This window comes from Pleurodeles waltl, chromosome 1_1, assembly GCF_031143425.1.
Source record: "Pleurodeles waltl isolate 20211129_DDA chromosome 1_1, aPleWal1.hap1.20221129, whole genome shotgun sequence".
In the NCBI taxonomy this organism is placed as follows: Eukaryota; Metazoa; Chordata; class Amphibia; order Caudata; family Salamandridae; genus Pleurodeles; species Pleurodeles waltl.
Genome location: NC_090436.1, coordinates 820202747 through 820227981, shown reverse-complemented (window position 1 = coordinate 820227981; position 25235 = coordinate 820202747). Strand labels below are relative to the sequence as shown.

General features: G+C 43.4%; 1 protein-coding gene across 2 annotated transcripts in view; it reads left to right on the top strand.

Moving 5' to 3' along the window:
• The window catches only part of DOCK8 (dedicator of cytokinesis 8), a 709540-nt gene that overhangs the window by 145039 nt on the left and 539266 nt on the right, over positions 1–25235 (top strand). For both annotated transcript variants that reach the window (XM_069228642.1, XM_069228651.1), the window contains one exon: positions 16472–16647. In XM_069228642.1, coding sequence (XP_069084743.1) covers positions 16472–16647 — 176 coding nt within the window. The remainder of the gene's footprint in view (positions 1–16471; positions 16648–25235) is intronic.

Genomic DNA, 25235 nt, shown 5'->3' with positions numbered 1-25235 from the left:
ATGAAGTAATGGATATTTTTACTTTAAAAACAGATTTTTATGACAATTCACCCTCAAAAAGTAGTTGGGTTTGAGGTCAGTTTCACAAAGATGCTTTTATGAACTATACTTATGATTGAGACACTTTACCGATTTTGCTGATTGTCATCAATAGTATTCCTGATAGCCAACTGTTACTAAATAATACCTGTTTATGATCTATTTGGATATTCAGATAGTAAGGATTCCAGCTTTTGGTTTTTCTGCTCTTGTTCGACAGGTGTTAATTGAAGTTTTCTTTTACTTTCTCTCTTGGATTTTGCTGAGAGACTTGGTGAAGATCAATTCTTTATGTGATGTTTCTTGGAACCCAGTTCCTCCTCACAGGTTGATGTCACTGTGTCTTTGATCTTCTCTCACTGAGTTTCGCTGTGTCTCTGTTGTATTCTAGTTCTTGCAGGACTTGAAACTTGTTACTAAGGGTGACTGAGTATTGGTATGTTGGTTCCATCCATGCTTTCTTCAGCTTTAGCTTTAGCCTGGCCATAACAAGGTGATGGTCCAATGCGCTCTCACATCCTGCATGCACCTTCGAAACTTCTTGGCAATTCATACATAGTTAATGTGATTGTCTTTTGAATGGGCTGGTGACACCCATGTTGCCTTGTGTATTCTTTTTTGTGGAAATTCACTACTGCCTATCACCAGACTGTTCAGGGCATAGAGATCTGTGATCCCTTCCCCATTCTCCTTCATAAGCAAAAGCTTAAGGCAATTACACCAAATTCAACAAGGAAGCAAATAGAAGCTTAAGAGCAGACAGGCGATGATTCATCAATGGTTTTGCCACCAAAGCCCAGGAAGCAGCAAGCCATGGAAACTTGGAATAATTCTACAACATAACAAGGATACTTTGCAGCAGATACAGCAAGCCAGAAAGACCTGTTAAAGACAAAGCTGGGAAGACAATTATGGGTACCAAAGGCCAACAACGAAGATGGGTCACTCACTGTGAAGAACTGCTTAACCAGTAAGTGCCACAGTCTATACCAGACATATAGCCAACTGACAAGGACTTACCAATCAACTGCAGCAGACCAACCAAGGAGAAAATAAGGCAAGCCTTCAAACATCTTAGAAATGGGAAGGCAGCAGGACTTGACAACATTCCTGCAAAGGCACTGAAAGCAGACATTGAAACATCAGTACACATGCTCTACCCCATGCTTTGAAAGATCTGAAAAGAGGAAAAAGTGCTGTCAGACTGGAAGGAGGGATATCTCATCAAGATCCCCAAGAAAGGTGACCTGAGTTACTGTGCAAGCTACAGAGGGATAACTCTTCCTTCAACCACAGGCAAAGTGCTCAACAGAGTCATCCTGAATAGAACAAAGGAGCAAATCAATCCTCCGTTACGAGATCAGCAAGCTGGCTTCCACAAAGATAGATCATGTATAGACCAGATTGCAAGACTGCGCATCATTATTGAGCAGTCGATGGAATGGAACTCCTCCCTCTTCATCAGCTATGAGAAGGCACTCAACAGCATGGATAGAGACCCTTGGAAACTCCTCCACCACTATGGTGTGCCAGATAAACTCATAACAATCATCAGGAACTCTTACAAAGGAATTACCTGCAAGATAGTCTATGGAGGACTACTCACAGAAGCCTTCCAAGTGTGGGACAGAGTCTACCAGGGATGTTTGCTATTGCCTTTTTCCTTCCTTCTGGCCATAGACTGGATCATAAAGATATCCACAAAAAGGAGAAGAAATAGGATCCAGTGGGCACCTTGGATGCGGCTTGATGACCTGGACTTTGCAGACGACTTGGCCCTCCTCTCCTATACTGTCCTGCAGATGCAAGAGAAGACCAACACAGTGGCAGCAACATCAGTACAATGTGACCTCAACATTCACAGGGGAAAAACCAAGATCTGAAGGCTAACATGGCCAGTACAATCACTCTTGCAGGTAATGCACTGGAAAAGGTTGAGGCCTTCACCTATCTGGGCAGTGTCATGGACAAGCAGGGTGGCACAGGCGCCGATGTCAAGGCAAGAATTGGCATGCAAGGGCTGCCTTCATTCAGCTAAAGAAGATCTGGAGCTCCACAGACCTAACACTGCAAACCAACGTAAAATGTGTCCTTCTGCATGGAGCAGAAACTTGGAGGATAGCAGTGACCACCACCAACAACATCCATACCATAATCAACAGCTGCCTGAGGAAAATACTCCAAATCTACTGCCCACACACCATCAGCAACAACTACCTATCGCAGAAGACTTTCAGGTTCCCTACTCATGAAGAAACTATGAAAAGACACTAGGCTATATAGGTCACACCCTCCACAATCCCCGCTCAAGCACCATCAGGCAAGTCCTCACCTACAACTCTCAAGGAAGAAGGAAAAGAGGAAAGCCAAGAAACACCTGGCACTGAGGCCCCAAGGTGACTCAAGGAGATGAGTTACACTTGGGGTCAGATTGAAGGAAAAGTCCAGGAAAGAGGTGGGTCAAGGGTCCTGGTTGATGACCTATACCACGGAAGGGGTAGCAGGCCTAAGTAAATATATAGAAAGGCAAATATACAAAAAACAACATATACATTGTTATTGTAAATTGTTGACTTGTTTGAAGTGAGTGATAACTTGTAAATTTATGATGATTTTGTAATCTAAGTTGTGCTCTAAAATGGGCATAAAATGGCTTACAATTAAGTTTTAATTAGCCTTTATTCTTCTTTAATGTTTCTAATTATAAGGCATACTCAAAGTCTATTTTCTCTGATTTACACCTTTATAAAGATATGATGGGGCTCTGCGAAACAATCTCCAAAATGGCCAAATATGAATAGAAAACAGGTAGAGCAACATTTGTGTCCTAAGCAGTATGGTAAGAGTCACCAACAACAAATAACACAGTTAAGGCCACTTGAGTCCCAAAGGATGATGGCCTAAGACTAATGAGGAAAAAACTTACAAAGGAAATATACAATGTGAAAACCATGGAGGTTTCTTTGAAAAGTAAGAATAATTACAGTCTAAGTATATAGTCAAATGATCTAATGATCTAATGTCAAAGAATCTGCCTTCATAGAAGCGGGAAAAAGTTCTGACAAACAAAAATATTTTATATTCTGAATTAAATAAGTCCAAAATGTGGGACTGCTTGGTATGAAAGCAAAGAAAGGTGTGGCTGATAGCCCAAAATAGTCACTTAATATAGTTTTAGAAGAGTCAAAAATAACCCTCTCGACATAACCTGTGGTGGTATCATATGACTGACCTAATAAAGTTACTTGACATAAACTGATCAACATCATAGAAATTGTGTTACATAAAACAGGCTATCCCAAAAAGCTCCTAAACATTTAAGAACTAATTATCCCCTTTACCTCATGTGTTCCAGTGTGTTTCCTGGAATTTCTTCCTCTTCACTACTACATCCTTCATGTGGGTGTAGGAGTCAGCTATCCCTTCCTCTACAGTTAGGAGTATGCCCCTCCTGTTTTAGGTACTAACTCCCAATAATGCTATAATAATGCACCCCAGTGCTTCTGGTCCAACCTAGCATTTTTAATGGTCTTTCATATGAGGCAAACCATTTGTCAATGTCACTACCCACCACAAAGCTAGGTACTACTTGTTTAGCCAATTGAGGAGTATGTTAACCCCCCCTCCCAGAACCTCGCCATTGCTGCCACCATCTCCAATGGACGTCAAGTCCAGTTTGGACTTTTTTTATTCTAAGGCCGGTCTCTCCTCCTCAAGTGCTCATTTCTTCTCTTCCAAGGCTAGGGCAGCCAGCTTGGTCTGAAGGTCACGAGAGACCAGGACAAAGGTAAGGTTAAAGGCTGACTGCAATGGAGCACAGGTCTGATATGAGGCCCAGGTTGCTCCCAGTCAAAGAGTTACCTTCTGACTTTGGGGATTTTTCAGAAAGTAGGGTTCTCAGTGTGGCAAGGCAACACGCTGGATCCAAAGACGGGGTCATTGATGATGGATTGCCAAATAGCAAGGTCTGTGCAAAGCCATTGAAGTCTAGCTCTTAAGGTTCTCCTTACAGGTTTCTACTTCTGGTGCAGTCCTTTTTTTGTCTTCCACAGGTCCAGTAGTGTTCTGAACAGGGTGCCCAGGGGTGCCACATTTATGCCTGGCACTAGTCTATGGGTGAGGTTCCTGACCAATATGGAAAAAGTTCCAAGGTGTAATCCTACCCACTTTTGATGTGTGCCCCACTGCAAACAATTTCACAGTGCCCCACTCTGCCCAAAGCCGACATGGCAGAACCTTTCCTCCCTTGTGCAGAGATCCTGAACCCACCCTAGCGGTATGGACAGGGAAAGAAGCAAACCCTCCTCACTGAGATTGGTGCCTGGCTGGCTAGAAGGACAATAGAAGGGTAGGCCCAGGTATGAGCTACATCTGCCTGTGACAGAGCAGGCCCCTTTGAAGATAAGTAGGTTTCCTGGCACGCATAGATGGTCATTGTGCCAAAGGAACAGGACGCCTCCCACTTTGATGTTTAATATTAAACCTTTACATTTCTTGATTTTAAATATAAAGCACCTTGCCTTTTTGCATTCAAGCCCCACTTAGGGGTGACATATTAATATTTAAAAGTAGGGTTTAGGCCTGTCAGAAGGCTATTTTGCAGGGATACATTTGCAGTTGAAACCTACACAGAAAAGGTACTGGTGGCAGGCCTGTAGTCATGTTTTGCATTGTTACATTGGTGATGGAATAATATGTGCTGCAGTCCACTATTGAAATTTAACTTACAGGCACTGGGTAAACTTAGTACCATATACTAGGGACTTATCGATAAGTTAAATATGCCAATTAGGTGTACACCACTTCAACATGTATTAGGAGACAGAGCACATACACTGGACATTGAACAGCAATGTCCCAGTGTACAGAGTCCAAACACCAGGTGACAGCTCCCAAGCATAAGCAAACACTTCGCTTCCAGCAAGCGGAAGCTTTAAAAATGCTCCTGCTTGCTGGAAGCGGAGATTTCACTTCTTTCCCAGATTAAATTATCACTCCCACACACAGGGAGCTGCTATTTCTAGCAGCTCCCAGTGTGGCGAAGCAGTGCCGGATCCTGCAGGAGACAGAGCCGGCTGTGACAATGCCGGCTGTGACAGTGGGGGCATGTCCCCCTTCAGTCACCCTAAGTTTGACTGGTGGCCAGGGACATGTGGCTGGGTCCTGGGGAATGGGGTCACCAGGGCTGAAATTGGCTTAGGGAGAGGGTCATGTGCCTCCCTCCCTTTTAAAAAAAAGTATTTGGCCCCAGAAAAGTGCTGGTCCCTGGTCGGGTCCTCATGGCTCCCCGTTCATGGCTTTTAAAATGTAGCCCCGGGGGAGTGTGTGCAGCCTGTCATATATTGTTTTAATGTTGTCCCAGGGAGGTGGTGGTCCCTGAGACTGGGGGGGGGGCGTTCAGTGTGGAACCCCCCCATATATTTATTTAAGGTTGCCCTGGGGTGGGGGGGGTGTTCCGTGAGGTCCCCCATATATTTATTTAATGTTTTTTTAATTAATGTTTATATATATCTATATATATATATATATTACCTAGTGGCAGTGGCTACTAGATAGTTATAGTTACAACCTAGTTTCTATATAGAAAGCGTGTTACTTGCCTACATCTTTGGCGCCGCTTGACAAATCTTCACAAAACTTTCCAAAAGAATTTGCCAGTTCAGTCAGCTGCTGCCTGGAAAGTTTCGGGGTGATCTGTCCACTGGGGCGTAGAGAAAAAAGGGGGGGGTCCCAAAACACGTTTTCCCCATTAATTCCCATAGGGATTTTGAACAGCGATAGCACAAAAACTATTGAACTAAATTACACTAAATTTGGCATGAAGGTAGGTCTTGGTCTAGAAAGAGAGGTTTTTTTGTTTTGGTGCAATTCCATTCAGTAGTTTTTTAAAAAATTAAGGCGAAAACAAATTAGTATATCTATGGACGTGAAGGATTTGTGACCCCTGATGAGCTTGTGCTGAGATCTAATTGGCTGATAACACTTCAACCACAGAAGCTGTTGAAGTGTTGTCAGCCATCTTGGGACTTGGCTGAAGCTGAGTCCCCAAAAAAACAAAACAAAACAAAAGGAGCCAGGGTACGAACACCCTGACTCCTTAGCTGTGGTGGTGGGGTCCCAAAGATCCCACCCCTCCCCTGGAGCTAAAAAGCCTTTTTTTTATTTTACGAGCGGGCCCATGGTGGATCCACAAATCCACTCGTAATAAAATTTTAAAAAACAAAGCATTGTCTCCCACGCTTTGTTAGTTTAATGCCCCCAGGTGGGCCACATCCCACAGGGGCACGAGTTATAGTTACCTTAGGGCATGAGTGATGAGGTAACTATAAATGTGAATTTCTATGGTTGTGTACGTTTAAAATGTGAGCCTAACTAAAACCTCCCTGGAACCTTTCTGTTTTTCAGTGAATATAGATATATATATATATTTATATATATATATATGCGGAGGGCCCAGGGTGAATATATAGGCAAACATTTACAAGGCTACATTTAAACATTTATATAACATTACCTATGACAGGACCTCCACCCTGAGCCTCCCGGCCCACCTTCCCACTATGTCTCCCCTCTCCTGGGAGCACGCAGCCAACCTTTTCCTGGGCTGCATGAAACACATTAATGACTTGAATTATTTTAGAATTTGGATGTGCCAATGGGAACTAGAGCATAGGTTTTAAATCTGCTTTGTAGAATGACTTGACCTTTGTCGTAAAAACCAGGACATGTATTTAAAATCAAGAATAACGTCTGGACACCGGGGCAGTCCTCTGAAAACCATGACTGTCCAGGGAAATCTGGGATGTGTGGTCACCCTACACGTGTACATTTGCATAGAGGGTTTCATCAGTAGTTGACTGAAGTAGGAGAGTGGGGTGGAAGGACCACTCTGCCTCCTCAGGAATGTAAATAGAGGTTCTGTGAGGAAAAGTGGACTTTTCTCTATCTGTGTACCAGCCTGCTAAGAAGCTGGAACTCATGCTAAACGTGGGTGGAGAATCTCTGCAGTTCCAAGAACATGCAGCTCTGGCCAAGCAGCCTGTAGTAGCTACTGCAGCTCAGACCCTTGTGAGTCTAAGGGGCATATTTATAAGCCCCTAGCCCCAACTTGCGCCACATTAATGTCATTTTGTTTTACGCTAATGCGGCACAACGGGGCCAAAATCCTTGCGCCATATTTACAAAGTGGCGCAATGCATGCATTGCACCTTTTTGTAACCCTTTGCGCTACATCATGCCTGCGCCAGGCATAATGTATGCAAAGGGGACATTCCCCCTTTAGGGAGGGGGCAAAAAAATTGCGCAAGGAAATCTTTGAGATTTCTGTGCACCATTTTTTCCGGCACTTTTAATGCGCTCCAAGCAGGCATTAAAAGGGGGCTTCCATTATTTAGAATGGGCCCCTGTGTACTCTGCAGGAGTAGTGGCAACATTTTGCCGCTACTCCTACAGAGTACATCAATAGTGTCTCTCAGAATACCGCTGTAGCCCCCTACCCTGTGCCATGGTGCGCCATAATTTAAATACGGTGCACACATGATGGCGGGAGGGGGCGCCAAAGGGCGCAGGGAAATTGGTGCTGCACTCGGTGCAGCACCACTTTGCATAAATCTGCCCCTAAGTATAAAGAAGGGAGAGTGAAGTGAGAGTTAGCATGGGTTGCTTGGTGACAAAGATGCTTGCACTGAAGTCAATCTTTACATAAGTGGGCAGTTTGGTTTCTTGTATTGCAGTGGTGCTGTCCATAATTGTGTTATGTGAATTCTGATATTACAGTGGTGTTGTAAGTATCCAAGAAATGTAAAAACAATGCCTGTGGTGCTGTACAAACCAGGGTATTGTGGATGCCTGTATTTAAATATTGATTTACATAGTGGAGAAATTTAGGGTTACAATGGTGCTCAACATACCTGTGCAGTGTGGTCTCTGGTATGCCTGTGGTGCTTTACATCCCTAAACAGCGCAGTTTTTAATGCTGGTGGTTATTTTACATACTGACGGAATGTAGATACTGCCAGGGCAATGTGCCGTGTTTATGTTGTGGCAATTTAGACATAGACATTAAAGCAGTATTTGTACCATAACAGGTACCTTTAATGTGTCGGGCCAGGCCCTGGAGCATTAGTACCCTACACCGGTTCTAGCAAAGGAAAAAACACAGTCAGAGCACCCTAAGCAGATCCTTGCTGCAGTGATCAGTCTTGTTTCACAGTTACCAACACAGATCTTGCTGAGCATCACTGATCCACCATGGTAAGTTGGCATTTTGAGAGGTATCTTGGCATCTTAGCATACTTGAGCTGCAACCAAGCAGGCTGGCAGATTTTGCACCATATCATTAACAGCACTTATATATCTGCTGTGTATGCAGCTGTTTTGTACCTGCACATAATTTATTAATAGGCATATACATGATTTTCTGTCTTGGAGAAATATTCATTCTCAGTAATCATACCAACGCTAAAGTATTGGAACCTTTCATTAATTCCCTTTTAGACCTGCTGCTAAATTCAGTGGTTCTCTTAGGAGGTATTTTATTTTGTTTTGGCAACTCTGGTGACACCTACAAACTTCTCTCAGGTCAGATTTTCAAACAACCCCATTGCTCTGGGCAAGTGGGCCTATCACTTGCACAGGGCAATGGGGCTAGTCTTATATAATATATACATTCTATACTGTAGTCTTATTTTGGGTCCTAGTCCTTTCCTGCCTGAACAACTGTTCTTGATTGTAAGTGTGAAATATGATCTCCAAGAGAAGATGAGGAGAAAATTAATGATTCTAAATCCTGAATGTTATTACTTACTCACAATTTTCTTAATATCTTTAGTCAACGAAACTCTAAATATGTATAATTGTAGTTATTTGCTACTTCTTGTTTTCAGTTTGAATTTGAAAATAATATAAGACTTTGAAATCACATTTAGCTGCATATTATCGATCTAAAACATAACAAATCGTGCACCATCACATCTAATCTCTGTTAAATTAAAGAATCAAATTAAGTTTAGCCTCCATACGTTTAAGTAGGACTTTTTGTCCAAAACATTTGCTGAGAACTCTAATGGAGGAAGCCTCTCTGTAAGGCTCCTGCTGGTGTTTCCCCACCCCCTACCATCCTGACTCCCAGAACGCTCCCCTGACCTCCCTGGAGGGACAAACAAAGAAACTAACGACCCCGTGGGTAATGAGAGATTCATAACTGATGCTGTGATGAAGTAAGCAGCAGATTCATGGGAGCATTGGTGGACGGACTGCGAGTAAGATGGCGGCCATGGCCTAGTGAAGGGACAGAGGATGATCTTGGTAACATGCAGCGGGAAGCTAACCCGGATCGCTGAAGAAATGCGGCTCCCGAGCATACCTCTCTCATAGGGGCAGGAGACTCCCGCTGACAGATGCCACAGCGACTACACAACCCTGGCAATGAGGCGGAGTGCGGTAAGAGTGTGCCACATGGGGAAGACGGCCTGAACGCCGAGTGCAGGATGAGAGTAGAGAGCCCTTCCTGCGTATGGCAATGAGCCGAAGCTGCTGCATGGGAAGGCACAACACTACAAGGAGGGCAGACAGGGCATCTAGCAACCCTCAGCGAGAGATTAACTATCTGACGCTCCATTAGGACAAGCAGCAGAACCGACAAGAGCAACAGAGATTTGGCCGTGCGTGAGATGGCGGTTGCAGCCCGCTGAAAAAACAGAGATCCTTCGAAGCAGCAGGCGATAAGGAGACAGCCCTGGAGATTGGCAGATCGCAACTCCTGATTGCACCTCTCCCCTAGGGAAGGAGAGCTCCCACTAAAAGACATCCCTGACACTATACGGCTTCCCGGCGACATGGTGGAGTGGGAGAGAGGCCACGTACGAGGTGAGGGAAGTGGGTCTGATTCACTCACAGGAGTGAAGCAGGGCTGCTGCACACAGCGGTGACGGACAAGAAGTGCCTAAAATCAGCAAAGGAAAAACAAGGTGCCTGATCTAAAATGCCTTGGGAGAACGCTTGGAGAAGAACCTGACCGACGAGAACTCTAGAGGCCCAATGAGGTATAAACCTGGTGACACAGGCCCAAGGGCCCTGACCAGTCCCTGGCACCGGTTGCTTTATGGGCACAAGGAAGTGAATTGAACGAGCACATACAAAGGTGGGCCCCCGGAGATCCGTGGAGGATGCAACCACCGCAACATACTGGCAGAGTCCAACAAGGTGATCTATAACCCATACCAAACCACTAGACTAACAGATCCGACTCGGGGTTCTGACAGTGGGAGCCAAGCGGAGCCAGGGTCTGGTATTGCAGCCACAACAGAGGCTCCCTGATTCCATGCCCGGACATTAAACAACCTCACCCCATAGAAGGCCCAGACAACCCCACCCTCCAGGCCATCTTGCAGGCAATCACAGCCTCTCGTGAAGCCCTAGGGGGAAAGATCGACGCAACGTCGACGGATCTGACAATACTGCATGATGACCACCACCTACCAGCGGAAAGAGTATCTACCTCAGAGAAACAAATCAAAGAGATCATTCCAGTTGTAAAAATTCAACCGATAAACTGAAAAAGCTGGAGGGACAAATCCATGTTTCGGAACTAAGAGCAGAGGATGAAGAAAATAGATCATGGAAGAATAATATTCACATAATTGGTTTACCGGAGCAAATTGAGAAGAAGAATATTGTGGACTTCCTAGAACATTGGCTCCGGGAGGCGGTAGCAGAAGAGGGTCTTTCCTCCTTTATCATCCTGGAGAGGGCACATAGGGTCCCAGCATGCTCTCCCCCACCGGGGGCCCCTCCACGTCCAGTCGTCGCAAGGTTATTACACTGTATGGACAGAGACTGCCTTCTGAGTCAGGTGAGGAAAAATGGTGACTATTCCCAGACTTTTCACAAGAGGTGCAGAAACGGAGAGCTACTTTTCGTGAAACAAAGCAAAAGTTGAGGCAATTGAACATTCAGTATGGCATGATGTTTCCAGCCCGCTTGCGCATCATAACAAAAAAAGGAACACAATTCTTTCACTCTTCAGAAAAGGTCTGGCAATGGATAGACACCTGTGAGACGAACGGCCTAGATACCGAAAGAGGTGCCACAACAACAGCAAAGACACCCTCAACATAGACTACAGCACAAACCAACTATCTCTTCCCCAGTGGAACTTCAACAGGAATGCCAGAAAGTGATGGAAGCAGTGGCCTCCCTGAACGGCTGGGCTATGGGCTCATCCCCAATGATCGGAGAAGAGATGGACCAGGCAAGCTCCGATCGAGACTCTGTCATCACTCGACTATCTGAAGAGACTGGACCAGAAGTGACACCAGGGACTTCTGACTGCATAATATGACTCTCTCTCCTTTGAAAATGTTGGAACTTGAACCACCGCGTGGGTACGATGGTGCATTAGCACAATGAGCTCCCCTGGGGAAAAAGGGGATGGAGATGGAGGAGAGGTTGACCAAGAAGACCGAGGACAGCTGAAACTATGGAGAAATTAAGATGGCGGGCAGGATACCGGCGGCGAAGCAGCACTACTGAAACAACTTAAATAGCCGGCCTCTAATTTTGTAAGCACTGTTACCAAATGTATAGTTTGGATGAGAGACAGTTGTCTTTTTGTCCTGGGGAAGAGGGGTTGGGAAATGGTTTGTTGTGATGTTTCTATAGGGGATTGAGTTTACTGCATCTGAGGGAACACATATAGACCTGGGGTGGGTCACGTTCAAATGATGGAAAGGAGGCAGAGAGGAGGGAAACAGAGGAATTTAGGATTAAGGCCAATCTGCGATTACACCTGAGAAATATAAGTTTAATCATGGAATGCATACAATGTCAAAAAGGTATAAAGTCTTCTATTTGCAACAACTGGGGTACATGTAGCTATGCTCCAAGAAACACATATGACACTAAAAGAGGGATGGACTATACAGAAACGTGGGAGAGGACAGGTCTTTTACACCACTTACTCAGCCTTCGCCAGAGGAATTTTGATCTGGGTGAGGGCTGGTGTTCTGTTCCAACCAATTGATAGTTTTATTGATTCTGATTAGCGCTAGGTGGCGGTGGGAGGTAGACTTGAAGGCCATGATTTAGCTGTGGTCAGTGTCTACGTGCCCAATGTGGACCAAGGTTCATTTTTTGCCAGACTTACTGACAGATTGGCCCCCACTTGTAATATACACAAAAGTGTTGGGCGGAGATTTTAACTGCATGGAGGATAATGATATAGATTGTTCACATCCTTCACTAAAAGACTCCCCAATAACAAGGGTAGCACAGCAGTTAACAACCTGGCTGGGGCAATGAGGGGCTCATAGATGCATGGCGTAGATCACACGCACACACCCGACACTACTCATATTTTTCACACTTGTATGACTTACATGTACGTCTGGATGCTTTTCTCTGCAAACCTGAGGTATTCACAACCATTCAAAATGTCAAATACTTTGCCCGCACCATATCAGATCATAACCCCATATTAATGTCACTGGGGTGGGGCTGTCCCCTTCCTAGTATTCCAACATGGAAACTAAAACCTGAATCTTTAGAAGACCCCTGTTACCGGGTAGCAGAGAGACAGCATATTATTAATTTCTTTACTGATAATGTAGACACAGCTAGCAGCCCCTTAATTGAGTGGGACGCTTTCGGTAGGGTTGAGGCGTACACTGATTAAAGACAGCTAGAGGCAGAAGATACATTAAAAGAGGAAGAAACGAATAGGCCAGGACATCCAGACCTCCAACAGAAAATACTAGAACTGAAAGGGAAAGTAGCGGGTCAGGTGGAAAAACGTTGTTGCTTTAATTACAAGAATTACATTTCGAGGGCTCATGCAGAGAGAGATAAATCAGGAAGAATGCTTGCGTGGTTAGCATCACCTACAAAAAGGGGGGCAATCATTATGGAGATACATACAGATGAGGGGGACAAACTTTACAAACAGGAGGAGATTAATGCACATTTCTTGAAATATTATGAAAGACTATATAAAAGCGCTCACTACTGGGAAGTAGAGACCACTTGGGCCTATCTGTACCAAGTGCCACTTGCGGTGCTCCCTCAGGAAACCGCTGAATGGCTGGGAGGAGATTTCACATTACCAGAGGTTAGCAGTGCCATCAAGGACTAAGCTAGTGGTAAGACACCGGGGACAGACGGCCTTCCAGTCAAATTTCATGCCCTATATTCCGGCCTGTTGGCCCCATGACTAGTAGCCCTCTATAAAGCGGCAGGGGAACAAGGAACTTTACCGGCCACAACTCTAGAAGCGTTGGTGGTGCCCTTGGTAAATTCCGACAAGACCCCAACTGAGTGCGGGGCATATAGGCCATTGTCTATGCTGAACCTGGACTATAAGATTCTTAGCAACATTCTGGCAACGCAGCTTCTCCCACATATGACACATTTAGTGCATCCGGATCAGGCGGGGTTCGTCCCAGGACAGAGCATGGCTGGCAACATCCGTAGGCTAGTGGCGGTCCTGACGGACCCCTCCTATGAAAAGATGGAGATGGGGATCCTGGCAGTAGATATCTAAAAAGCCTTTGCCAGTCTTGAATGGAGCTTCCTTTACTCTGTAATGGCAAAAATGGGGCTGGGACGACTATGTGAAGTGGGTGAAGCTTCTTTATGATGCCCTGGTAGCTAGGGTTCACACTGGCCAAAAAATCTCAGACACATACGTCATTGAGTGGGGTACTAGACAGGGATGCCCCTTATCCCCACTATAGTTCGCAATCGTCGTGGAACCTTTGGCGGCTCTGGCTCGAAAGGGAGATGGGGGGACAGGGAATATATGCCGGAGACATGTGGCACCGGATAGCTGTATGCGCAGATGACTTGATTATCTTCTTAGGCACTATGAGGAGAGATCTGCCTAAGGCCCGGCTCCTATTATCCAGTTTTAGTGCCTATTGGGACTCGGAGTGAATTGGCAGAAGTCCCACCCTTTCCCTTTAGGGCATGCAGCAGTGGCACCCCCGGATCTGGATGTATTACTATGGGAAGCGCACTGTATTACATTTCTGGGTGTCAAAATATACCACGACATACGTAACACCCTGGACGCCATTGTGGGACGTGCCATCCAGGCTGCCCAAACAAATATGGCCTTCTGGCAGACGCTGCCTTTATCACTGGCTGGTAGAGTACACTTCTGAAAATGATAGTGCTGCCGAGACTGCTGTACTATTTTTCAGTTCTTCCGGTGTGGATACCTAGATCCACCTTTAGGGAGTTAGATACTCTGGTAATATCATTCCTATGGGGGGAAATCGGAAACGGGTGGCCCTGTCTAAATTGAAAAGGCAGTCAACAGAAGGGGGATTGGCAGTCACTGATTATGAATCCTATTATCTCACAGCACAAATCCAATGGTTCGCACAATGGTTAGCGAGCAGGTAAACCCCCAGTGAAACCATGCACACCCACCCTAAAGAAACTGGTGGGAGTCCTGATAAGGATTCGACAATCTATGGGGGAGGATACGCTAGAACTGAAGGTACTCAAGCATTGCTGGATGCACTATATACGTAAAACTAAGATCAAAACTCCTTACTCCTCTGACTTCCCTTTACTGTTCTTGCAGACCTTTGCCACATGTGGGTAAATGGGAAGGATTACATATTTGGAAAACAGCAGGAGTAGCAACTGTCGGCGATCTTGTTAGAGACAGCACTTTAATCTCTTTTCAAGAACTCAGAGCAGAGTTTGATTTACCCAGAAGACATTTTCAGTTCTTTGGCTCAGTTACCGCAATCATTCGACAACACTGGGGGGCAGTCTTAGCGGAGCCTACTGCGCATGCCACCACTACCTACCTGGTGGTATCATCGGGCACATATAGAGCAGTCACAAATTAATACCATAGAATAAGAGCTGATTCAACCATGCCCTTGGAGTGGCTGAAACTCCAGTTGATGATCTGGGAGACCCCATACCAGATAACTCCTGGAAAATTATCTTAGAAAGAGTTTCCAAGGTCTTGAGGAACCTTAGGTTTAAGATAGTGAACTTCTTCATATTACATAGAGCATACATGACACCGGGGCAGATTGACTGACATTTTAATACATCAAGGATGAAGTGCCCAAGATGAAGAACGATGGGGGCGGACTTTGTTTTGTTCTGAGATTGCCGCGGTTGGGGGCATACTGGGAAGAGATGACTCATCCGGTAGCTGATATCATAGATAGAGATGTCCCTTGCATGCCAGACCATTGCCTACTAGGTTGGTTCCTGCACACCCCTAAAAAGAAGGCAACTAGCAGATTCCAGGGCTTAGCCAACATTCTGGCCAAGAGGGAGATTAGCATGAGCTGGAAAAACCCACAAGGTCCATCTGTAGCTAGATGGTACAGGGAATTGGAGAATTGGACAGTATGTGAGGGAGATACTCTTCTTCGAAAGGCTAAGAGGGGGTTTAGACCTCTCTATATGGCAAGGGCATGGAAGGCCATAGTGGATTGTATGAAATAATTGACCCAGGCCTACCCCAACCCTTCCCTGGATGGCTCCCAGAATGAATGCCTTCCCTAAAATATGAATGTCCAGGCTTGAGCAGTACGCATACCTCCCCCGCCTATGGAAAGATTAGCCTCAGATTACACACTAATATACCACGTCCCATATGCATTGGACTTGACTCATTGGGGAGGGGGGAGGGGGGAAGGAATAAAGGGATTGGTTAGATTATACTTGTTTATGACAATGTTTTTGGTTGGGGCCATCATTGACAATATGCAGACCAACAGTTGTGCATTGAATATAACTACTGTTGATTATGACGCAAGCCTGCCAATAAGAATTTGTTTACAAAAAAAAAATATTTGCTGAAATGTTTTGTACAGTAAGTTTCACTTAGGAATTCCCCATGGTACTACTCTGGAAAAGAAGAGTCTTGGAGTTAGGCCATGTCAAGTTTACGTTGGGATAATTGACAAAAGTAATACTGATTCAGATTAAGACAAAACACTTAACATTTAAAGAGAATTCAATTGTGCACAGGCACAACCAGTTTTCTATTATTTACAGGAGCTTTGTAAAGTGCTAACATGACCCAAGGGTATTTGAGCACAGTACATAGCAAGAATAAACCATAATAAGCAAAGTAAATGATAAAATAGTACATTCAGTTACATAAGTAGGTAAAGCCAGATCCTGGCATCTGTGGTCGGCCAACTGAACCGGCTCTCGGCCTTCTGGCTGAGGTGTGGACCTACATGAATCTGAGAATGAAGATTATTCGACTGAACATATACCATGACATTTCACAATAATCTACTGTTGATAATTGTTTCGACTCGCCACACCAGGTCATTGTGAACTTTAGGGAGGAGGGGATGTTCTAAATTCATGTCTAAAATGAAATACTTAAAAAGCCAGAGTGACTGGCTTGGTGACTAAAACTAATTCATGTTCTTCAAATTTGCAGCCTCAGTTTTATGACGTAGTGGAGCCACTGGACTTTGAAGGTGTCCTCATGACACAGATGAACAGTTTGGACTCGGACCTCAGACAGGACCTTGGAGACTTTCCTGAGGATGATTTGGACCTTGTCCTCACACCCAAAGAATGCAGGACTTTGCAGCCTTCTCTGCCAGAGGAAGGGTAAATACTATTTTATCTTGTTTTAATGGGCAATATTGTAAGGTATGTCCAGCTTCTCGTTTCGATATTTATTGGTTTATTAGCAGTTGTCTGTAGTGAAAATCAGGCAATAGAGTGTTTTAGTGAAAGTAGCAGAGGTTCAAAAACTAAAGCATAGGACACAACAATTCATGAAAGGTCTTTGCAGTCACAGGATGGAGAAGCATCCCTAATTTTCAAGCGAGTACTTAGTGCCCAGCCAAGTATTTGAACCACATATTGTGTATGTTTTTACCTTTCCAGTCTATAAAAGCTAGTGGTAGGTATGGGTAAAAAAGTATATCTTGACAAAAAACCCAATACCGAAATGACTTGGACCTGTTGAATAGAGTTCGTAAATTGCCTGTCTCTCAATTCTTACTTAAATAGTACATCTAGAGTTAAAGGTAAAGTTCCACCCAGTGTATATTTGTAGTTATTAAATGGCCTACAATTATGATAATGCATCACCATAAACGAATCTGTTTTACTTGAGACAGATTAGAGAATAGCAGGGAGGGAGAAAGATGGGGGCTGCCACTGTTACTTTACAGCTGATAAAGTTAGAAAAAAGTGACAAAATCTGGACTGGAAAAATGAAATGGTGAGATGATTATGTGATTTTGTATTGTAGGTCGTCCAAAGCCCAAATATATGTTTTAAGGTTATTTATATTTTTGACATCAATGACACATGAAAGTACACCATTGCCCAGACATAAGTGAATTGAAGTTAAAAAATTATCAGTGCACACACAACACTAGCATTCATTTCACTAGGATAATGGAGACATACTATATATTCTTATGTTCCTTGTAAGAGAACAATTTATAATCTGTTTGAATGAGAACATATTAACATACTTTCATTTACAGCAAGCCTAAAACATTTTGAATAAATCACCCTCTCAAAGAACTATATGAGCCACCAAGCTTTTCAAGCCTGCCAGCAATCAGGCAACTTTTAGTTACTTCCAGGTTTTGTCATTATTTTCAAGCTACTCTTTGTCTGTCCACAATGGTGTAGTATTGGTTGATATTTTGTTACTGCGTCTTAAGAAGAAATACCCATACCTTTTAATTCTTGTGTTATCTTCATTGTACCTCAGTATCATGCCTGCAACGTTTTGGTGGTTCTAGCTTAGGGCCTGATTTAGAGGTTGGTGGGCGGGTTACTCTGTCACAAATGTGACAGATATCCTGCCCGCCATATTACGATTCCCATAGGATATAAAGGGATAGTAATACGGCGGACGGGATATTCGTCACGTTTGTGACGGAGTAACCCCATTCACCAAACTCTAAATCAGGCCCCTAGGCTTTATATGAACTTTTTGAAATTGTGGGGATAGTGTCCCCAAACCAGCACAGTACTCCAGGCACAGGTGACAGTTTCTCCCACAAAGCTTTACAGTTGTATTGCATCTTTCATTTTCTGCTCCTTATACCACTTACTCAGCTCAAGAGGTATTTAAAGATGTTTTTCCAAACTTTCTCAGTTTCACAGATGAAAGAGGTTGGAAATTTTTACAAAACCCAAGCAAAAACTAAATTTGACTGAAGAAAAAATGAAAATCCTATGTATTGTAGGAGAGTTCTCCATCAGCAAAGCATTTTGCTGGAACAATCAAACACTAAAAAGTGTTTTTGCAACAGGTAAAGTTGTGACAAGCTGACAAACTTTACAGTTTAACATTGTTTCAGTATATCAACTCTGAAAAACCTCTACAATGTCATTTTAATGTTGCATGTCCCAGCCCACTCCTTTTTTTCCAATGCTTTGTCCTATTTTAAAGATTTGAGGTAATAAAATAAGTAAGAGTGCCCCTAACTCACTCGTCATATTAATGTCTTCTTGCATTCCCTATACATGACTGACAGACGATTATCTATGCCATAACAGCAGCTTTTGAAATTGGGCAAATAAATACTTAGTTATCTACATTTCCATTGTTACAGAGCTGTGCATAGCCAATGGCTGAGTCAGGGCTCATAGAAACTGGAGAATTTGAAAGAGGTGACTGGAAAACACTTTGTGATTTTGATCCCTACTTAAATATAAAGGGCCCGGTTTAGAGTTTGACAGATGTGTGATATCTGTCAAAAAGTGGCAGGTGATCATCTACCCTATTTAAAATGTATAAGGCCTTTAGGTATTATAAATAGAGCAGTAAGGATGCCACTTTTTTGCGGTGGATACACTGCATCTGCAAACTGCACATAAGGTCCATAGTCCTTCAGAAGCTTTCTACATCTTGACTGACATTAAAGTGCATTTTTAGCTGTAGGTAGTGCTTCTCACTTCAAAACGACAAGTGTAAGAAAGCAGTGATCACTAAATATAAGTTTAGGAAAATGTGGCGCAGTCAGTTGGCTTGATGGACTGACAATAAATAGGTGCAATATATTTATTGATAGGCCTCTTTAGATTGCCTGGCTTGGTTCCAAAATAAACGACACGGGCCAATCTTAAAATACTTACTTCAGTATATTTTTGTTTTGGTAGCAATTGCAATAATAAAGGTTTAGCTTGGCAAATTACTTTCCCTACTCTATTGGTTTAACATTTTAGAATGGTGGTAATAGGGCCTGTATTAGCACATGCTGTAAAGTATGGGTTAAGAAAGGTATATATGTGCATAAATATATATGTATGTCTCCACGGGCAGTCATTAAGGGCAAACCTAGCTCCAAAACAATGTCTCACGCCACACAGGCTATTGAAAAAGAGAGAGTAAAAAGGTGGGAAGTGGGACAAGGGAAGGCACATGCTGTACTAGGTTTTTGAACATTAGTGTAGACAAACTTACTAAATGGCATCAATCATATGGATCACATAGATGAGGTGTTTATTGAAAAGGAGAGTTTTCCATTAATTCCTGGAGTACAAGGTGTGACTAGAGTTCTAGATTTTAGGGGCATAGCAGAACATCTTGTCTTTGTCTTGCTGCATTTTTCTGTGTTGAGCGTGATGAGATTATTGCTGTGAGTATCACAGTGATCTTGATCTTGCTTCACAGATAGAGGCTGGTATGTCCTAAATCCCTTGATCAGTCACATAGGAGTGTGTTCAAGGCACTCTTGAGGGTAAATTCCATATCATATACGGTAGATAATTGACCTGTTCACTGAAGTATTTTCTGACATGTACAGTAAACAACAGTAGCCACACTCACAAAGTCTAACCATATCTGCAGGAAATGCCATATGTCTCCTCCATCTCCTCAACTGGTGAAACATTGTAGTTACAAGTCTTTAAGTGGGAGTTTGGAGGTTATTCGCCATTCTCTCATTCCTAAACTCTCTATTTTATGTTTGGCAGCCCTGTTTAGAGTGCATAGAGTTCATAAAGACACATTACACTCAAAGTAGGGGAGAGAGGTTATCTGCAACTTTCTGGCAGATGTCCTGCCATCTCACAGTGGTCATTCATAAACCTTGTGGTTCGCAGAACTGAGCTACACTCATTTTCAGCTTGAGCCACATTCAGTTTTACCACATCAACAAAGGTAAAAAGTGTGTTTTGACCAAAAGGACAATCATTAATATGGCTTAAAGAGCTGGCTTAAGGAGTTTGGCCTGCACAACACGGAAACTGTGATAGAAGATTACTGCCCCTGCAGCTTGAGGTCAAGAAGGTGGATTTGAGAGGGAATTGTTCTACTGGTGACCTCAGGGATCGCATTTATTCATGAAGGAGTTCATAATGTGCGTTAGACCTGGCACCCTTGGCATGGTTTCCCCCTGACCTTTTGCCTTCTGACCTCCTGTTTTGCTGACTTCATTTTTGCTGGCTTTAGGATTCAGGGCACTTTACCACTGCTGGCCAGAGCTAAAATGCTCTTTCCCTAAAACATGGTAGCATTGACCTATCCAAGGGCAGGGTGCATTGTATTTAAAAAGTTGGACATGTACTTTTAAGTTTTCATGTCCAGCTAGTGAAAAACTGTTTTTCATTACTGCAAGGCCTATCTCTCTCATGGGTTAGCACTGGGATTACCTTATTACATTTTGTAAGTGTAATTTCCAATTAAGACCAGATAGATATTTCTAGTTTGGTGTCTCTGAGCTCCCAATTTAAAGTCACAACTTATGGTAAAGTTGGATTTGAAGTTGCAAGTCTGAAAATGCCACTTTTAGAAAGTTGGCATGTACTTACTTTAACTATTCTGTGCCTTTGCCTGTTGCTGAATGCACTTCTGGATAGGTGACTACTGGGCTCTTGTGCATTCCCTCCAGACAGACACACACAAAGGGAACTTAGTTGTGCCTGATGGGCCGTTAACATCTTGATGGGTCATCCTGAGCAGGATAGGAGGGAGAAGCTGATACACCTAAATGAACTGGGAGCCGAGCCCTCACAAAAGGCTATATAAACCACCTCTAGTGTGTCTGGGTCAAGGTAGGAAGGGCAGGGACTTTGTGCACTCCAAAGACCTCTTTTTGAAGTCTCCCCCACTTCAAAGGCACAACTGAGTATAGGCACTGGACCTCAGACACCACCAAATCAGTACACTTCTGCATCTAAGGACATTATGCCAGGAAGAAGGACTGTTGTGCTGAAGGGACTGTCACTCTGATGGAACTCTGGTGGACTTTGCTGGACTCCTGCTTAGCTGTGCCTGCCCTGCTGCCTGATGCCCTCCTTCCCTCGGAATGAGAAAGACTGGACCCACATCTCTACATCTCCAGGACCAAAGTGACTCCAACGGCTTGCTGCCTTGCCTCCTGTTCTGAAGTGTGAGGGACATCAAAGATTTCACTGACCTCTGCCAGCTGTGAGTCCTGTCCTGCCAAGTGGTGCCGATCCAGTCCTGAGCCCTTGGAGGTGGGTTTCCCTGTGCTGATCCAGCAGAATCCACACATCATTGTCACAGCACCGATCGGAACTGCCGCACCTTACTTTAACTCTGCCACACAGCCGTGGCTGCTGAGGACAAATACATTGCAACACCGATTGTGTGGCTCAGGATTGACGATGATGCATCACCTTCATTGCAAAGGTTTTGACACCACACCACTGCGTGACTACAGATGACTTCAGTTCGATGAAGACGCATCCCTTGATTGGGCAGATCAGAACCAACGCATCACCTTCACATCGTCTCCTCTGCTACTCGCATTGGATCCTCAACGTTGACGTAACCCTCCATACAAGGTACTTTTTCAATGGGGCAAGGTTGTTCCATGTAGCCCGCCCACAGCTTATCACGGTCAGTCTGAACTTGCGATTTTACCCCGGTTTAGCACGACCAGATAGTCTTGGTTGGTGCTTTATGCTTCCAAGCACTACAGCTACATTTAGTTTTTAGAAATTCATATCTCGACTTCTACTATTGGTTTTTTGTCATTTTTATCTCATTTTACTCATAATAATATACTTTATTTTTCTAACTTGGTGTGAAGTCTGTTTGTGGTGTTTTCACTGTGTTACTGTTACACATTGCCTCCTCAATTAAGCCTGCCTGCCAAACTACCAGATGGTGGGCACACGTTAATTTAGGGTGTGTAACTAACTTACCCTGACTAGGATTGTGGTTCCTGCTTGGATAAGGTGCAGACCTCTTCCAACCAAAAACCTAATTTCAAACAATGCCCATGGCCTTGGAGGAGATTCTGGTGTTCGGGAGCACTTGCTCCACCACGTTTTAAATGTAGATGGCATGGCTCTCCTTTTGTGGTCTGTTTGTCCTTCTTCCGGTCTTTATTGGGCAGCTTTGACAGCGCTTTCATGGAACCCTTCATGGGCGCCGGCATAGACTTGGCTGCTCAGGCATGATAGACACTCGGCACTTGCTGTGGGATCAGGAGAAGGAAATGAGGAAGTAGCTGATAAACAACTTGCAGTGTAGCCATCCCACTTATTGTATAAATTAGAGGCCTGCATTTTGCACCTTTAGCACATCTTTCTTATTTATCCCGTACGTATCCAAAATCTTTTGTCACATTGCAATCAGTAGTGCAATTAATTGACATCCGGCTGCTGTTGTGGTTGGTAATCTGTGATCCTTTCTCTGCAAATTGGCGAACATTAGAGATAGCCCAGTCGCTCTATGCTACAGGAACCATTGTGTAAAATGTGTATTACAGCATGCTTCACGGCAAATGACAGTACAGTAGGATTAACCTCCACAAGTTGAAGGGCATTTGTAACCCTCAAAACATTTAAGTAAAGGGCGTTTTAGTTCCAACAGTAGCATACTTGTTTATTTGTAACAATAGCAAATAAGCAGTCACGCATTATTTATAGGGAGGTCAGTGTTTACAAATCAGAAAATGTGTTAGCTCAGCTGCAGAAAGTCATGTTATGATAGCATTAATAGACCTTCTTTTAAAAGACAATGTGAATGTTGTGCAGGGTTAGTTGAAAGACCCATTTCATCCGGTAGTCATGGAAGATAATCAAGTTATTTTAGGATGCCAGGTATCCCCTTGGGACTTTGGCTACATCCAGAAACGACAGCCACATAAATTATATTTCACTTAAAAATGACAATGAGCTGTTTGTAAGTGGTCTTTATTGTATGCATGCCTGCCTATCCTGTGTCTTGTTAGATTTCTTTGCATCTCCTTTCTAATTTGGGTTGCGGTTTACTGTGCTCTGGAACGGAAAATTGCTATAAAATGTGCTTTTGAGAAATGAATTTCGCCCCTGGTGTCCACAGAATAAAAAGTAACGAGGCCACAATTTTGAGATAGGCAGTGCCGAACCTAGTGCCTACTTAGAATAACCTTCAAGGGTAAACCAGATTTCTGCAAGTGCAGTGCTTAATCTAAACTGAAGGTTGTTGGTGGGGGCCATCAGTACTCATTTTTGGGGACCGTCACTTAGTCCATTAGATATTTACTGACAGCAAGAGAGGGGAAAAAAGCCAACGAAGTGCAAAGAAGGAGATAGAGAAAGATGGAAAAAAGCGTCACAAAAAGGGAAAGGAGGAATCTGCAGGAGTGAGATAAAGAGGCAGGCAGTTTCTTGAAGCTGATTAAAGAGGCATGAGGTGGATTCAACATTGCGGAGCCTTGATATTCGGTGCTCTGACATTAAAAAGCATCTGACGCAGGCGTCTGAACAGAGATTTAGGCACCTACACTCATTCTTTTACAGATTAAGGGCCAGATGTATCAAAGTATTTTGTCCATTCCGTGTCTATGAGAAAATGTGTTCATACATATGGCCCTAAGTACTGTGTAAGGGCGACTGTCTTACCTTTGTGATTTTGTCCTTAGCAGCAAAGGAAACCTCCACACACATATGTGTAAGGCACAATATAAAGATAATCAAATTCAGATCACATTTCAATGAGTTATGATTCAAATTACCCAATTTCTTCACATACCCCCTTTATCGTCACACACCAGGGCAAACAAGTTATATAATTGTGAAAATGCACTTTTAAAAGCGTTTAAATTGACTCAAGTTCTCAGCTTTCTGTGTGACACTCAAAGGCAACAAGAGCCATTGTTTACTCTATATGGTGCAAATCAGGCTGCGGACCAAAGAGTGCTTCACCAAAGGGTGAAAACCCAGGAAACATTGTAAGAAAAGTTATAGACAGGCACCGGGGGAAGGTAATGGCTGATGTCTGAGAAGAATGCCTAATACCAAAGTAAATGTAAAAGCTACAGTGTTTCATAGTTTCCTTCGGTGACATCATTAACTAATGTATTTGTAAAACGATATAGCCAGCCTTAAACAATTCAGCTGCATAAATTGTCAAGTCCACCTCATTCAGACACAAAATAACTAAAGGTTTGAATTTTTCAAGGCATATTTTATTTGGGCTGGATTAGCATCTTTTCATGTATAGTTGTTTTTATTGCTGCCCTCCTTTACCTGGAAACTAACCAGTTCTAAAGTGCTTGTGCTCTCCTTTACAACATGGTAGATTTGGCTTGTACCCGATTGGCAAATTTCATTTACATGTAATGTAAGCCTCTTGTGAAGTGGTACTACATGTACGCAGGATATGTAAATTAACTGCTACTTGTGGGCCAGCAGTATTGATTGTGCCACCCACATAAGTAGCCCTTCAAACATGTCTCAGACCTGTCATTGCAGTCTGTATGTGCAGTTTTTAAACTGCCATTTCTACCTGGCTAAATAAATATTTTGCCAGGTGAGATCCTTCCTTTTTAATAAATATGTCACCCATAGGGTAGGTCCCAAACAGCCCAGAGGGCAGGGTGCAGTGTATTTAAAAAGAAGTATGTGTGCTTTTACCTATCCTGGTAGGGAAACACTCTTAAAGTTGTTTTTCACTACTGCAATGGCAAACTCTCCCATAGAATAACATTGGAGTTACCTTATTAATAAGCTGTAACCGCCAATTGGGAACAGGTAGACAAGCTGAGTTTGGTGTGTAAAGTATTGTAATTAAAAGTCCTCTTTAATGGTGAAGTCAGATTTTTAATCACAATTCTGAAAATTTAACTTTAAGAAAGTTGTGTTAACAATCACAGGAGACACCCGTAGTCCCAGTAGAGGCCTTGGTAAATATGGTAACATGCAACAATGTCTCAGTGGGAATCAATGAAGGGATGAGATTCAAGAAGTGAATATAATTACAATGT